We start from the raw sequence: 16,515 nt of genomic DNA on the forward strand, positions 1-16,515 counted from the left end.
AATAGGTATAGAGAAGGCATTGGGTGGTGACTGGCAGTTTTTCTCTTAATATGATATGATGAATTGGTTGTGTGTGGTATTAAAATAACATGAATTTTTAGGTTTATTAAAATTGAGATGTCTACACTGGATCGTATTTATGACCATTCACATCATTTAAAAAATAGGGCAAATGTTTTCTACACTTACAGATATCTAATAGTCATTTTTTTCATATTCAGTGTGTATATACACATGCAGCACACATCTAATTCTAGACTATCTCATTTCAGGTGCTCAGTAGCCATGTGTAGCTAGTGGCCACTATATTGGACAGCATAACTCTTGAGGTCAGAAAGAAATGAAGAGCGTATGTTAGTAAACACATTAGAATAATAAATTTTATGCTTTTCAATGATAGATTTTTATAACTGTGAGTTGTCTAGATTAAATTGTTTTTTTTTTTAAAGAATAAAGTTGTTTCAGGGGTATTTTTTTAAGTCTGCCAAAATAAATATGACCAGTTTTTCTTTTGAGTTATGTGGTTATGTCATTTGATTTCATTTAGACTGTTACTCAAAAAATGCTTTTAACTGTTTTTTTTCCTGGTTTTCTTTTAATATCAGTATATTTTTAAGCTAATGATTAAGCTAAAAATAAGGACTTTAAAACACAGTATTTTCAATAGTTTAGAGTTAAACTTTTTTTTTGCCAACTTGAGAGATACTTACATATTATTTGTTTTCTGCGCTTTCTCACCTTCGTTAATCTGGAAAGCAAAAACTTTGCATTTGCTTTATTCAGAGAGACAGTAAACTTGAGGTCTCAGTCTCACCACTAGTCTGTCTTTGTCTGTTGTTAAAATTATGAGCCAGTCTCTATGGCCGCAGCCAAATGAGTAATCACCAGTAATGTGACTCGTGCTGGAAGTGACTCCATCAGCACCTGTGACGGGGGATTAGTTACAGTTTACAGAGCACCGCCTCTTCCCTTCTCTCAGTGTGCCCTAAGCCAAGTAGTCTTTCTCATTTGGGTGTCTGCACTGTTGGAAGCTACTGCAGTGTGTTTCCACGCAGAGTACAGTGGGAAAGGCTTTCTCTAGCTGATGGATGGCTGTTCTCTCTATTTGGAGTATCTCACTGGTTATGTAAGCGACCTCGGGAGAAATTATCCTGACCCAGATCGGAGGATGCAGTAGTGCTTCAGCTGCAGGATTTCTTAGTCGTTAACACCACAGTGCTGATGACAAAGAGCGAGTTGTAATCCTCATCACTGCCAGGGCTGAGCCAGAGCAGACAGAAAATCGTCATTTGCTCGTCGGAGACTTGTTAGGTTACAGCTCTGCTTCGTTTTGTGGTCTTGGCTTTTCTTCCTATACAATGACGACGCTGCAAGTGAGCTCAGAAATGCTTGGTTTGAGAGCCATTTGCCTGTGATTTTTGAAGAGTAAAGAAGTATTTAGGCTAGATTTTTAATACTGCTCAAGAGTGAAATGGAAATGTCAGCTACTTCTTGACCTTTAAAGCTGTGTCGTGGATTTCTGAGACTTGAAGATACTTTAAAATTCTAAAGAACAAAGTACGGTTTGTATTTTTCTGCTTCCTTTTTCTTTTGTCTTAATTTACATTTGGTTTTACTTCTCAGCCTTAGGAATTAAGGTCATTGCCTTTTACTGATCTAGCCTTAGTTTTCTTAGTTTTACGAAATTTTAACTATTTTCATTTGTTCAGAAAAGATTATTGTGTGTGTAGTAATTTCATAACACTGTAAAAAGATTAAAAAATAGAGTTTGTTTAAAGTATTACAGCAGAAACATTTCAGGTTAGGGCTTTCAGAATACAGTGTTTTAAGGGAAGTGAGGTTATTTGTTTTGTGAGGGTTTTTGTGTGGTGTATTCCAGTCCCCACCCCCAACTTGTTTTCTAACAGTATCGTGTTTTTCAATAGACCTGCTTGGGTGGGAATTTGGACTTTGTTCTTTCAAGTCACTCCAGTCTTTTTTTTTTTTTCTGTAGACTAAACCTTGACTTCTAAAATGTTGCTTAGTTTTCTGCTTCAGTGTTTTCCTTTAGTGAATTTTATATCAGATTTTTGTAGTTAATGAGCATGATTTTTTTTTTTAACTTGGAAAAGGAATTGTAAAATGTTAACTGGAGATTTGTTAGAAACTCAGACTGCAGACATAAACTCTGAATTTTCAGTTAAATGTTAAATGTGAGCTTTAACATGGTTTGTTTGAGCAGCTGAGTTATGTTTGAGAGCTGTAGCTGATTTATTTTAAAAATGTTTTTTTGAGGAGGGCTCATCTGTTCTCCTCTTCCTCATGTGAATGGAATGTGGTGCAGCATGGAGCCCCAAACAGGATACAGTTGTTCTAAGCATTCTTCCTATAGCGTGGTGTAGGCCCCACTAAAAATGCAGGCTCTCAACTATTTATTTTGGCTTTAAATTATTTTTAAAGTATGATTAACACAGACCGAGGACTTTAAAAGAACTCTTAATCCATTAATAAAATTGAAAAAGTTTTTTTCAATTATGAATGTTCGATTTTAAATTAGTAATTTTTATTTGGATTTTCAGAGGCTTTTTTCAGCATTGGAATAATAGTCTTTTTGTGATTCGGGCCATATTATACTGTGTCTTTCATCAGATGGTAGCTCATTGCTTCCCCTTAGGCTGTGGAAGTTCCTCATAGAAGGATATATCTTTAGTCTTGAATTACTTAGTTATGCATGAGTTCTAGTTTCTTTACATTCCAGTACACCTAGGCCCATGAAATATTTAGTACAGAATCATCATAAAAGCTGTAGGATCTGTTCACTTTTATTTAAATATTTATGTTTTTATTTGTAAGCTAATAGTAGGTCTTTGAAATGTGTTTAACTTGGGTACAAATAATAATGGTTACTTCTTTGATTTGCCACTTTAAAAAAATCAGTGTTTTAACTACTTAGTTTCATATGTTGTTTGTCTTTAATTTTCCCATAAAGTGGTAACAGTCACATTTTTCAGAGTTGTTTATTTAATACATATTGAAACATTTCTTAACAAGTACTGTAAAAGTACTTATCAGCATTTGCTGGGAACATATTTATAGCTTAAATATAATTGCACATTTTAAAATTTGCCAGTTGTGGCCCTATTTACTATTTTAAGAAGCATGATATACTCTTGACCTCCATTTGTACATGATTTTAAGTATTAATGTATCAGAAATAGACCTTTATAAACTAATCTTTTAACATTTCTGATAGCTGGATTTTTCCAGGTGGCTTTCAATTAGTTATCTTAAAATGAGAAATTCTTTTTTTATTTTAGCCTAGAAACTAACTCAGTGATTTAAATTATGATTAGTTGGCCTGTTAAAATTTACCCTTGGAACTCTGACCTACCTTAAAAAAAGCAGAGTTCTGAGAGGTTTTCTTCACAAGAATGTTTTTCATATTATAAAATGACTAGGTCTCATAGGAAATGCAAACCACCTGTATTATTTGCGTAAGAAAGAGGCACTCAGACAGGAGTTTACTTCTTTTTCACATCCTACTTAATTGAATTGTACCTTTAGCCACTTAGATAATAGCTTTTGTAGACCTTTTTGTTAACCTTCACGAGTTGACCTGACATGGTACTGTTTGAAAAGAAATAGAGCATTTGAATAAAGTTCAAGGATTAAATCAAGTCTTCTTGAAAAGGTGCCAGTGTTTTCTAGTTTACTAAAAACTAAACAAATATATAATATGAAAAATGTTGCATAGGTCAGTCACATATTGGTAGACATTTTAACGTCTAAATTAGATAAATGCTCTTGGATTTCTTACAAAACTTTAGTAATTTGTTAGGTAAAATAATAGGATTTTATGAAATAATTTTAGGAATTTAGTCTTGGCAAATGGAAAATGCTAGTTGGCAATAGTTGCAGGAGATAGCTAAGTAATAGGGGAATGTCTGTTTTGAAAATGTAATTTCTCACCCAAATAAGAATACTCCCGATACATATGTAGTACTTAAAAGGTTAGCTTTAGGACTGGGGAGGGAGGAACTTAACTGTGGTTAGATTTTCTAATCATAGATACTGAAAATAAGTGGGGATGTAAGATAATTTTTTCATGCTATATTTAGGAAAGAAGATACTAAGTTCATGGTGTAGTATAGAAATAAGGCATGTTTTAAATGCTTTTTTCTCATGAATTTTAGCTTTTTCAAAAACATTGTTACAGACTCTTCAATGAATCGAAAGCTTTAAAAAGAAATTTCTTAAATACAGAAATTAACTCCTTAAGAGCTACTCTGAACTACATATTTTGAAAAGTTTTTCCCCAGAGTGCGAATTAGTTGTGATTAACAAGATGTTAGATTTCTTTAAGCCATAATAAGAGAAGGGGTAAACACAATGGCTTTCAATCTCCTGGGGATTTATACTATCTGTGCCAAAAGCTTTGGTTTGTATCTAAATGGTCACACAAGTTGGCTTGTAGCAAGAAAAATTTCTCCATGTTATATAGGTAATTTATTAAACTAAGTTGGTTGTTAATTCCATTTTCCACACTTAGATTATTTTATACTAAAGCCATTCTATGTAAAGTTTAGGAAAGTATCAGGGATGTGACTCTTGGTTTTTATTCTAGCTGATTCTGCTTTGAAAGTATGACAGTAATTAAAAACTGCATACATAGTACCTTTGTTTCCTTTCTTCCACTTCCTCTTCTGCCTCCTTTACTCCCACCCCACCCCAAGATATGAGTATACTCCTTTATGTAAAAGATGAGTGAGTCTTCTTTAAAATAATCAAAATGACCATGGATCCCCCACCTCCCAGCCCCCATTTTTGGTTTGTCTGTTTGTTTGATTTTTAGAGTAGTAGTAGAGATCTGGACTGAGAGGTAGGTTTTGTGTAATACTTCTTACCTCCTTCTTTTCCTGTTCCCTTCCCCCATGCTGCTCGTACTGAAGCAGCTGGATTTTTATTTGTGCTTGGGGCAGGGGCAGGGGCGGGGGTGGGTAGCACGTGGGGTGGAGTTAAAAGACCAGATGCATCCTGATCATTGAAAATCCTTGATGTGAATGAGCTAGGGAAAAAAAAAAAACAACTCTGAACTATACCTGCTCTGTTTTTATAAAAATTAATACGTAATAATTTTTTAAAAAAGAGTTGGAGTAAATATGCTCTCCTAGTCAGTTGAGTTTTTCAGAAGCAATTTCTCTTTTTATCTTAGAAATTTTTATACAAAAAAAAGAAATTTTTATATATGTATACTTGATTAAATCCTTTTAAAAATAAACAAATTCTACATCTTCATTCCTTTTTAATATAAAATACTTTATTGTGTGAATAAAAGCATTTAGATTATAATATGAAAATATTAATTGGTATCCTAAAATCACTGTGATAATGACATTTGTACGTTGTATTCATATATGCCCTTTGTATTTGAGTATAAAATCAGAAAATAACCATTATGAATTTTTTTTCCCTCTCACCAGACTTTCAAACCCCTGGTTGAAAAAAGTATACCCAGTTCAATCACTGCGGTAGAATTCCTTGTAGATAAACAACTGGATTTTTTAACTGAAGATAGTGCCTTTCAACCCTACCAGGTAAGAAATTTTAGGTTGCTTTTAAAAGTTAGCTAATCTTTAAATTTCACTGATAATCAGATACTCTTTTAAATATTCAGTTCAAGCTAACATCTAGGCATATAAGGAACCCAGTGCATTCAATAAATTTTGATTATAGAATGAATGGTTAATTTACCCAATCAACAGATTTATGTACTGAGAACTTTGTCTGAGCCAGGCAACATTTTGTCACTGAGAATACATACGCAAGCTAGCAAGATCAAGTCCCTGCCATTATAAATAATGTTCATTGTTAGAAAATAACTGGTTAGATATTAGTATAAATTACCTTTGTCTCTAGCTCTAAAGGTTAAGAAGTGGGTCAATTAATGTAATTAAGGGAGATTAGTGTTTACTGTATGCATACAGTAATAGTAGTTCTTTTTAAGTGGGAAGTTTCCTTTAGATTGTCATTAATTGTTCATTTTCTATATTTTAGTTCCCAGTTGCAGTTTAAATACAAATACATTTAATTGGAAAAATATTTCCTAATAGGGTTTTAGATTTAAATCCTGTGACGAAAGTCCTCAAAAATAGTAGACTAAATGAATTTTTAAATTTCTAGTTGAATTCTACCAGTTAATTTTTTAAGATAGAAGTAAAAATGCACAGAGGTTTGTTTTCCTTGTATATTTGGGTTTCAGATTGACTTAAATCTTTTATATGTTTTTTACTTAAGGGTTTAAAATAATATGATAACTGAACTGAAAGAAAGGATGAGTGAACTAGTTTGACTTTTTTTTTTTAAATGGAGCTGAAAGTCAATACTCCTGTTTCATTTCAGAATAGTTACTGTTTTCCGAAAATAAAATGTAGAGGCATCGTTTCCATGGAAAGAACAAGAGCTTGAGTTAATTAGCAGTGATTTGTTGTGTGTGGAGTTATAATACTTAGGGAATTAGAGCAGTTATGTGCCTCTTCTGTTATATCTACCAAAATGAGATTATAGCTCCCTGAGTTAAATATTTGTTTGAAGTCTACATAGACGTGCTTTTGTCCTCTCACATTATTTTTCTTATTTCATTAAATGGCCTAGTTTTAATGCTGTTAGCTTTTGCTCTTTGTTTACAATATTTATAGCTAAAAATTCATAGCAAGTTCCAGTTTAATATTGGAGGTTAGAGCTTTTCCCTTGGGTTTTATTTTGTTTTGTTTTTAATTGTGAATGCCATTTAGCTTACTATAGACCTTATTATAATTTGTTTCATTTCTAACAGTCTTTTAGTGGGAATTAGACTGGGTGAGTCTAGGTAAAATCAAAGGAACCCTCTAACACTTAATGTTTTAATTTTGTGGTTGCTGATTAGCAGCACTCTGGAAGTTTCAGCTTGGATTTAATTTAGAGAAGTGAAATCATTATGTAGAAATTATTTTTAAAAATAAACTCTTTTTGCCAGGTGGCCTAAAACTCCACAACATGTTTATTAAAATTATAATGATTGAAAGAATATGCTAACATTTTATAAGGTGTTTGGTTTACATTTTAAGTTTTTAGATTCTGATAATTATATCATTTTATTTAAAAAATAAAGGCAGACGAGCTAAAGTCTTACTTGATTTAGTGAATTGTATGATTGTCTTTGTTAGTAAGCTATTTGTATTGCTCTGCTAGTATAGGCAGGTTGATCTCTAGCCAGGAAGAATATTCAACCTTCTAAAAGTGGATTGATTCTCTTGACATTTTAACCGTTTGTCTTTCACAAATGTGAGTTCTCAGTTCTAGAAAATCAGAAGGAATTACACTAACAGCACTTGATTTAGGGATCCAGCATACCTTAATTTTAGAATTTAAGAGTTTCAAAAGTAATAGATGGTGTACAATAGAGCTTTTTAATATGTATTTTGATGTATTTAGATTCCTATTAATCAAGTTAAAAAAATATAAAGATTTTTCTCTAGTATGTAAATGATACACTTATTGTAACATTTCAAGTGAAAATATATATGCTCCAGAGACCTAAGATGGCTCAGTCTAGTTTTTCAAATTTATTTATTTAAATGAGTTTGTGAAATATAGCTACATTCTCGATAAAGGAAACAATTTTAGAGTTCATGTAATTAGAGTGGCTTTATCCCAGAATGCTTTTCTGTAACCACTTGTCCAAACAGTACATTAAATTCCTTGGCATCTTAAACATGGCAGCTGTTACTGGCATAGATTTTGTAAATAGTGTCTTGACATATCTTAACTTTAGGGTAACCCTATGTAAGTCAAACGGAGTTTGGGAAAAATTGAACACATTTTTAAAATGCTCTCCCCTGTTTTTTTCTCACTTTTTAAAATTTCATGAGACAATTTCTTTTGAATCTAGATGTTAATTATCCTTTATAGACTTCTTAAATGTGATGAGGGAAAGCCTTCATTAGAAATGGCCTTTGTGTGTAGAATAGAATGATGGGCACGCATAACTTTTGTTTTAAAAATTCACACAAATGCTTGCTATGAATCTCAGTAAATGTTTTTGTACTGGGAATTCCCACCTACCATCTTCTCCTTGGTCCTTAGCATTTTGTTCTATAGTAGTGTGCTCCCTTTAATTTCCTTAATAAAGTTGTACAGCCCTATTTTTTTTAACATATCAGAATAGTAGCATATTGTTAAGGTAATGGTTAGGAAACCAGTTACTCAAGATTAATACAGATCATTTCACTTTAAGGTAACTGATTTGAATCTGTACTTACCTCTGATTTCAATGCATTGAATTATCAAATGCCACATATTAGAGTTGATCTTTTTTTAGAGTTGATCACTTTTTTAGGTGGCATGTAGTTGGGGAATTGGGGTCCAATCATCATTACACTTTTCAGTATTTTGGAAAGAAAGTTGAATGAGGAGAAAAACCAAACCAATATCTTACAGATAATATAATCGATGTATATTAACTAGGTCACTGAAGAGCATGGTATTGTTAATTCTGTTTTTTCCTTCCTTATACACACAAATGAGTTTCTGCTTCCTCCTTTTAGATTCCTGATCATGCCTGGCTGCAGTTAACTTTCTTTGAAGTAGAGGGGGAAGGGAAAAGAGAGGAAGTAGGAGGAAACTGCAGATTCTACTATGTCTTTCAACTGACTGGGAAGAATAAGGAAAAAAACGAATTATTGATTCTGAAAGGGGTTTTGTTAATATGATTTTTGAGGTATTGTTATTCTTTGGAGGATGATTACAGAAATTTTTTTAAAAACTTATTAAAATTTGAAGTTTTGATCAAGTTAATATAAAAACAGTTTGATAATGAAATATGAACATTGAACTTTTAGCATGATTTTGAAATCTTGTTCTGAATTTTGGCTTCTGGCCATGCACACACCTGCACTTTTCACATTGGTTGCTTCATAGAGGATATAGAAGAGATTATTTCTTACCTGAAAATTGTACATGACTCATATCAACAAATCTGGGTTGGTCTGGCTTGTTAGTCCAGTATTTTCTAGGGATCACAATTCTCTTTGTTTTTAAATGTAGTGAAGGAATAATACAAAGGTCACTAATTTAAAAAAAACCATTAGAGATTTGAAGCAGAATGTGCTTGTTCAAACTTAAGCCCTATGTTTATCTTATTGTATATTAAAATTCGTTGTAGTATTGAGATATTTTCCTTACTATAAAGTAGAATTATCCTAGACCTCAAGGAATGATCTTTTTGAAGTTTGGGGTCATAATAAACTGACACAAGTTTAGAGATAAGACTATTAATTCTACAGTTTCCATCATCATAGAATATAGACATTGAGCTGCTTTACTAAATATTAGATACAGTACTGCACTGCTGTGAGTTGCTGGTTGAAGGAAAATGGAACAGGTGGAGCAAACCTGAGTATTTTCTTAGTACCTATACTAAAAAATACTTAAAAGACTAACAGAGAAGTAAGTGTCTTAAAATATTTAGTGAATGAATGTTTCTGAACTATGTCAGATCTATGTATCTATTGTTTCTGTATTCCTCAATGAAAAAGTTGTTTTCCCTGTTTGAGTCCATTTTGACCCACAGGTTTTATGTCATTGATAATATAAATTTATTGGCTATGATTTCAGAATATCCCTAAGGTAATTGTTGCTCAACTTCTCTGGCTTACTAAAAATAGCTCAAATGATTGCTTAGGATAAATTACCAGTAGTTTGGGAGTGGAATATAGCAGAGACCTGTATTTTTTCCTTCTAAATTTTTGTTAATGTCCTGTGGACTTTGGAATTGTTTCACAACCAGGACGAGATAATGCGAGTGAGGTGAAACTAATCCCCAGTCAGCCAAGGTGAACAGTTAACTGCTGGTTTGGTTGTTACTTGCCAGATGTTACATTTTGTTGAATTAAATATTAGGCATAAATGAGCCACTGACAAAAATTTGAAAATGTTGGTAGTAATTCATTTTACAAGCAGATTTATTCCCCAGGGTACTACTGTGGCACTGCTACTAGTTTACAGAAGGAAGTAAACAGAACTTCATGTTAGAATTGCTTTGATGGGTAGAGAAAAAACTTATTTTTTAAACATTTCTTTACTCCCACTTCAGTTTGTAGTGTAGATCTATCATTTTAAGACTAGTATTCCTGTAGAGAAAATGGGGTTTTGACTGGGTGCTGGATTTATTAGTATAGTTAGGTAGATGTTTCTGTCCCAGAATTCCTCTCACATTTGTTCTCTTCCTGGTATCAAATTACTATTTCCCATTAACTTAATAAACTAAAAGGAAAAAAAATAAATTGGCTTCCAGATATTCCTCAACAAACTGTTGCTGTTGTACAGAAAGAAATTAGATTTTTAAAAAATGATAACCGAACGTAGAGAGATATGTTTTATAGGAATTTATAAGAAACACTCTTAGCATGCCTTTTAGGATATGGGAGTGGAACACACCTACATCCCCAGCCCCCAAGAGTGAGAGTGTTTGCAGTGTGGTTGAGAAAGGAAGAAACAGTCCCAGAGCAGAAAGAGAGGCTAGAGCTCTTAATTTGTGTTCCACTGACTGTTGACTCACTTGATTCTTCCCCAGAAGAGAGTCTTTAAATGGAAATTTTATGCTTAGGCTCTACTTCCCTTTGACTTGCACTTAAAATTCTTCAGTGTCTGACCTTGGAAACATCCCAACTGACTTCATTCATTTACAGTTATTTAAATTCTGTGGTTTCCCTCTGCACAGCATCCTGCTAGGTGCTTAATGGTTTAAAAAATTAATATACTAAGTCATAGTACTTACTTTTTCCCCAAGGACTTCATAATTCAGGACAAGAATTTATATTTAAAAATAGACTTGATTTCAGGAGCCAAAAATGCATAATAAAGAGTAGGAGTGCAAAGAAAGGAGAAATCAGTAGAGATTGAAATGGTTAAAGTCTCATGAAGGAGGTAGAAATTGAATGGATTCATTTGAATAGAGGTGAAAGTGAAAGAGTAAGGTCAGACATTTGGCAAGAGAGATAGCCTGATCAGTGAGGAAAGGAGGTAGATTTAGGAGATAGTAGAATATCAGGTTAGCTAGAGAAGAGAGTTTGCCTTTGAATAGTAGACACCATACTACATAAATAAGTATTATGGAGTCAGATAAATGAGGAAAAGGATTGCTGCGCTTAGTTATTTATTAAATTAATTTTATTTTGTAGGCCAAATGAATCATTTTTGAAGAAAGTAACAAAATTTTCTACATGACCATGGCATCTGGTTATTTTAATATAAGAGAAGCAGCTAATTGATTGGGTCTTCACTAGTCTTTTGTCCTAGAAAATCAGTATAGCATAATGGTTAAAAACATGAGTTTTGAAGTCAAATCATGTAGACATGGTTTTAAATCCTAGCTTTGCTATTTGCTAGCTAAGTGACATTGGAAAAGTCTCTAGCATTCTAAATAAATTGTTTCCTCATGTATAAGATGAAGCTATTGTCTACCTCGGAGTTGTTAAGAAGGTTAAATGAAATGCTATATTGAGGAGCTATTCCTACATACAAACTGCTCAGTAGAAGGTACCTATTTAGACAGGTTCTGAATTTCTCTTTTTGTAAATGGTATCTTAAACCTTTTTGGTAGTTACTTGTAACTCCTTTCTCTTTGTATCATACATAACCATTGGGTATTTGTCTTCCACCATCTGCACTTCCTACTTTTAACAATCTGTCTTACTAATTGTCTCTGGAACTCTTACCATTTCTTTCTGCAGCTGATTTTAGATAATTTTTTTTTGCTATTTATATAAGCCATGGCCAGTGTATTAACATATCTTTGTAGTAGTATTTCTTTTTACCCCTCCCAACCTGCCCCTTCAGGGAAGTTTATTTAGGTAAGATTCAATTGGTGACTTCTTAAATTATTATTTTAAGAAAGTGTTACTAGAAAAAACGTAGAACCCTCTTGTGTGATATTACCCTTCAGAAGACTCTCTTACCTTTTTTACCACAGGGAAAGTCAAAGGTTGCATTTGCTACTAATAGTTATTTATATCTCAAAACGCATAAATGTTATTCAACAAATGACAGAATTGTTTTTCTTTATTTAGCTCTCGTGAGAGGCCGTGTGGATATAGTACCATGTTTTGGAAGTCCTCTAGGCATTAAATAAGAGTTGGACTATATGACCTTTGAACTTCCTTCTCAACACTAATAATTCTGTGAAGTTGCTCAAGGTGGAAAAACAACCATTTCTGACCAACATAACCTTAAACAAGTTAATCCCTGGCTAATTATTTTAGTTTCAGAGATAAGAGACATTCAACCTAACTCTAGGTTTATCTCAAAAGAGAGAACTGATGAGTCAGGCAGTGCCAGATGCAAATCAAAATTATACAGGTTTAGAATAACAGAATTGTTTGTATTAATAGTACTTATCAAGAGAGCTCTCTACCCTATATTTTTCAATATCTCTTTCTGAATTATATTTTGACAGAAGTTGAGCACATTATTAGTCCCCGAATTTTTTATATGCATCTTCCTTTTCCATTTCATTCCGCGTTCATATTAGCATTTGATTGAAATTTAGAAGTGCCTTGTTGCCATAAAGTCAGTGAAAATGAGAACTGTGAGATTGTGGAATATACACTCTGCCAACGGTGTAAAAAAATACAGGATCATAGCCATAGCTGTGAACTGACTGTTGGTGGATTATTGGCGTGGTAGGATCAGCATCTGTGGGCAGGCATTGGCCTGGGGGTGGTCTAGAAGACGAAGCCAGAGCAGGAAGCTGCTATTGTGTAGTACTTGGCTTTATTCCATTTCTAGTCAAAAGTGACAGCTTGCAATAGTGGAGCCAAGCTGAAGCCTAGAAAGTAGGATGGACTACAAGAAAAGGGGAACTAGTAGTTAAAATAGTCCTTGTACTTCCTTATTTAAGTAGGCTTTTTTAAAATTTAAAGTTGGTACATAATGCTTTAATATTTAGTAGTTTTGTGCTACGTTCTGTTCAAATTCTTTTTTTATGTCCCACGTACCTGATTTTTATATCCCCGTAAATTCAAAAATAGTTATAAAATATGCTTATTAACGTCCCACAAATCCAGGTATGTTGATTTATCCAAATGCTTATCGCCTGGCATTAAAAAAGGGAGTTCTTCATTTGTAAAAATTGGTTGCAAAACTTAGTGTGTTGAAAATGTATCCATGGAGTCCAGGAACATGTTATTTTGACTGAAATTTGGCCCAAGTATGAGCTGTTCTGCAATATTCAGATTAAAAACATTTATAAGTCACAGTCTGCAGTAGTTCTAAGTCCCAAATCTGCTGTGATCATATGCTGAAAAATCTGCCAGTCTCTTTGTAATTTTTTGTGACTGCTGTTATGAATTTAAAGTATGTGAAATTATGCTTGTAGACATCAGATTCAAAAGATTCTAAGCCATTGCTAGTTACCATTGAGAAAGATTGTCTAATTGCTTTCTGCCAGTCAAAATAGGTTGATATTTATTCCTCTTAACCAATTGCAAATTCATACTAAAACATAGCCATACTATTTTAAAATTTCAAAATTAAAATTTTATTTCTTAGTGTGTTAATATTTTATATTTGTAAAGTTCAATTTTCAAAGTATTTCCATGTGCATTATTTTAGCAAATCCTTATGTTATCCTTATGAGTAAAACAGATCGTATTATCTTAATTTTGTAATGTTTTCAGGGTACATATATTAATTTATTTAATTCACACAAGTCTGTGAGAAGTCTAACGTACAAATGCATAGGTAGCAAAATAGAAACCCACTTAAACCAGATTAAATAAAAAAGGGGTGGGGGTTATTATAAAGATACAACAGGCAATGTCTTAGATAGCTATAGCAGAAAAGTACAGCTTAACCTTATTTGGAATGGAATCGGGAACTAGAAAGTCAGGAACTCAAGTCACATATTCCTTCTTCCCCTCTTCTTCAAGTGTCCTTTCTGCAGACAGGTTTCTTCTGCTTACTCATAGGTTTTGCTTCTCATAATACCAGTTTCCATGTGACTTTGTGTGTCATTGTCAATTCGCCCACCTGCCCCTCCTCTTTTTTTTTTTTTTTTTTAGATTTTATTTACTCATGAGAGACAGAGAAAGAGAGAGCGAGAGGCAGAGACATAGGCAGAGGGAGAAGAAGGCTCCATGCAGGGAACTTGATGTGGGACTCGATCTCAGGACTCCGGGATCATATCCTGAGCCAAAGGCAGACGCTCAACCGCTGAGCCACCCAGGAATCCCTTGCCCCTCCTCCTTTACAAAAACTTTTAGATCCAATATTTGTGTTTCTTTATAAAATTAGAGATAGAGAGTGTAGGAGAATGAAAGCCTGAAAGAAGATGGAAGAAATATGAGGAAGGGAGAGACAATATATGATAGCAATTTTTATATGCAAAGGCAGTGAAGTTTAAGGAAGTTGTGATTTAGCATCTAGGTTCATACAACCAGTGGAACCAGTGGTTCATACAACCATCATTCTTTATTTGGTACTTTGTTATTTTTCTTAGAATTGATCTCTTTCTTAAGTAGAAGATTAAACTTTTTCTTAATTTTATCACCTGAACATTTTTCATAGACTTTCCAACACTGCCATCTAGATGTACTCCAAATCTGTGTATCATTTTCAGACTCAGTTTGTTCCGTAGGCAGAGAATCCAAACGGATTAAGATATTTTGCCCTCCCCTTGTTTTCTCAGCTGCCTAGTTTTCTCTGTTATGCATATAGGTATCCTGAATCCTAGATATACTCAAGGTTAAAAGTGAAAACTAATGCAGTCCTTGGGGCACCTTACTGGCTCGGTGAGTAGAGCATGTGACTCTTTGGGGTCATAAATTCAAGCCTTATGTTGGGTGTAGAGATTACTTAAAAAAAATGTTTTAACATGGAGACTTTTTCAGACTCTGACCAGTAGGATTGTCTCTAAAATCCGCATCTTCTAAGCTTCGGATTAAATGCAAAGCAGCACTAATCCCTAGTCCATAAATAATGATTGGAGGCTGTTTTCATGTATTTGAGGGCTTGCTGTGTTGTATTCAGGAATACAAATACCTTGCCTTCATAGAGCTTATAATCTAGTGGGGGAAGCACACACAGAAAAGTATAAATGAAAATATAGACAAAATATAGTTAGTAGTAGACACCAGGGAGGTATACAGAATCCACCTGGTTGTGAGAGAGGTAGAATGGATACCCCTATTCTTAAAATAGATAACCCCTAAATTATCTCAGGATGAATGTAAATTAACTAAGTAAGTAGGACAGCAGGGCTGGAGAAGTGAATGAGATCAAGTGTATAAGCAGAATTTGTGTTGAATAGTCTACTTGCATATGTAACCATACCTTTCCTGTGAAGGTGGACTGATGATGAGGAGCTTTTTAAACCATTTTCATTTGGGTCAACCACCTGACTGACATCAAACTCACTGTCTTGTGGAGTGAGGAATAATGGTTATTTGTTTAAAAAGAAGCAAACATTACCATTCTAACCACTTAAGTATATACTTTGGTGGCATTAAGTGCATTCACAATGCTATACAACTATCAGCACTAGACATTTTCAGAACTTTTTCATCACCCCAAAGTATGTTCCTTAAATAATAAGTCTCCATTTCCCAGTAACCTCCTCTCTCCAGCCTCTGGTAACCTCTGTTCTACTTTCTTGGTCTATGCTTTCTTTGCCTAGACTAGATAGATACCTTATGTATCATAAAATATTTGTCCTTTTGTAATGGATCTAGTCCACTTAATATGCTGAATGTTGCAGCATGTGTCAGAATTTTATTCCTTTCTGTGACCAAATAACTCATTGTATGTATATTACCACATCGTGTTTATTTCATTCATCTCTTGATGGACTTTTAGGTTTTTTACACCTTCTGGTTATTATGAGTAATGCTGCTGTGAACATTGGTATACAAGTATCTGTTTGAGTCCTGCCTTTCTTTTTTTTTTTTTTTAAATGTTTGATTTATTTATTCATGAGAGACAGAGAGAGAGAGAGAGAGGCAGAGACACAGGCAGAAGGAGAACCAGGCTCCATCCAGGGAGCCCGATGTGGGACTTGATCCTGGGCCTCCAGGATCGGGACCTGGGCCGAAGGCAGGCACTAAACCGCTGAGCCACCCAGGCATCCCATCCGCCTTTCAGTTTTTATGGGTATATACCTAAGAATGGAATTGATGAAGTATATGGAAATTCATGTTTTACTTTTTGAGGAATAGCCAGAAGTGCTTTCCATAGCATCTGCTCCATTTTGTATTCTCACCAACAAGGGTTCCAGTTTCTCCGTATCTGTAAGAACACTTGCTATTTTCCATTTTCTTAATGGAAAGGGAATGGCTATCCTAATGGGTGTGAAGTTCTTTGCCCATTTTTTTAATTTAGTTGTTTGGTTTGTTTTTGAGTCCAGGAGTTTTATTACTAATCAAATATAGATACATTGGAAATATTTTATCCCATTCTTTGAGCCTTTCTCTCTCAGTGGTGTGTTTTTTTGTTTGTTTGTTTGTT

General features: G+C 33.8%; 1 protein-coding gene across 4 annotated transcripts in view; it reads left to right on the forward strand.

The window, feature by feature from the left end:
• The window catches only part of JMJD1C (jumonji domain containing 1C), a 325,530-nt gene that overhangs the window by 233,289 nt on the left and 75,726 nt on the right, over positions 1 to 16,515 (forward strand). For 2 of the 4 annotated variants that reach the window (XM_041746944.1, XM_041746940.1), the window contains exon 3: positions 5,460 to 5,573. Coding sequence is in view for 1 of the 4 variants with exons in the window: in XM_041746940.1 (XP_041602874.1) it covers positions 5,460 to 5,573 (114 nt within the window). In the remaining 3 variants the exon portion in view is untranslated. Of the gene's footprint in view, positions 1 to 979; positions 1,563 to 5,459; positions 5,574 to 16,515 lie in introns of those variants that run through there. The other 2 variants (XM_041746942.1, XM_041746941.1) reach the window with 2 other exon arrangements.

Source organism: Vulpes lagopus, chromosome 3 (assembly GCF_018345385.1).
Source record: "Vulpes lagopus strain Blue_001 chromosome 3, ASM1834538v1, whole genome shotgun sequence".
NCBI lineage: Eukaryota > Metazoa > Chordata > Mammalia > Carnivora > Canidae > Vulpes > Vulpes lagopus.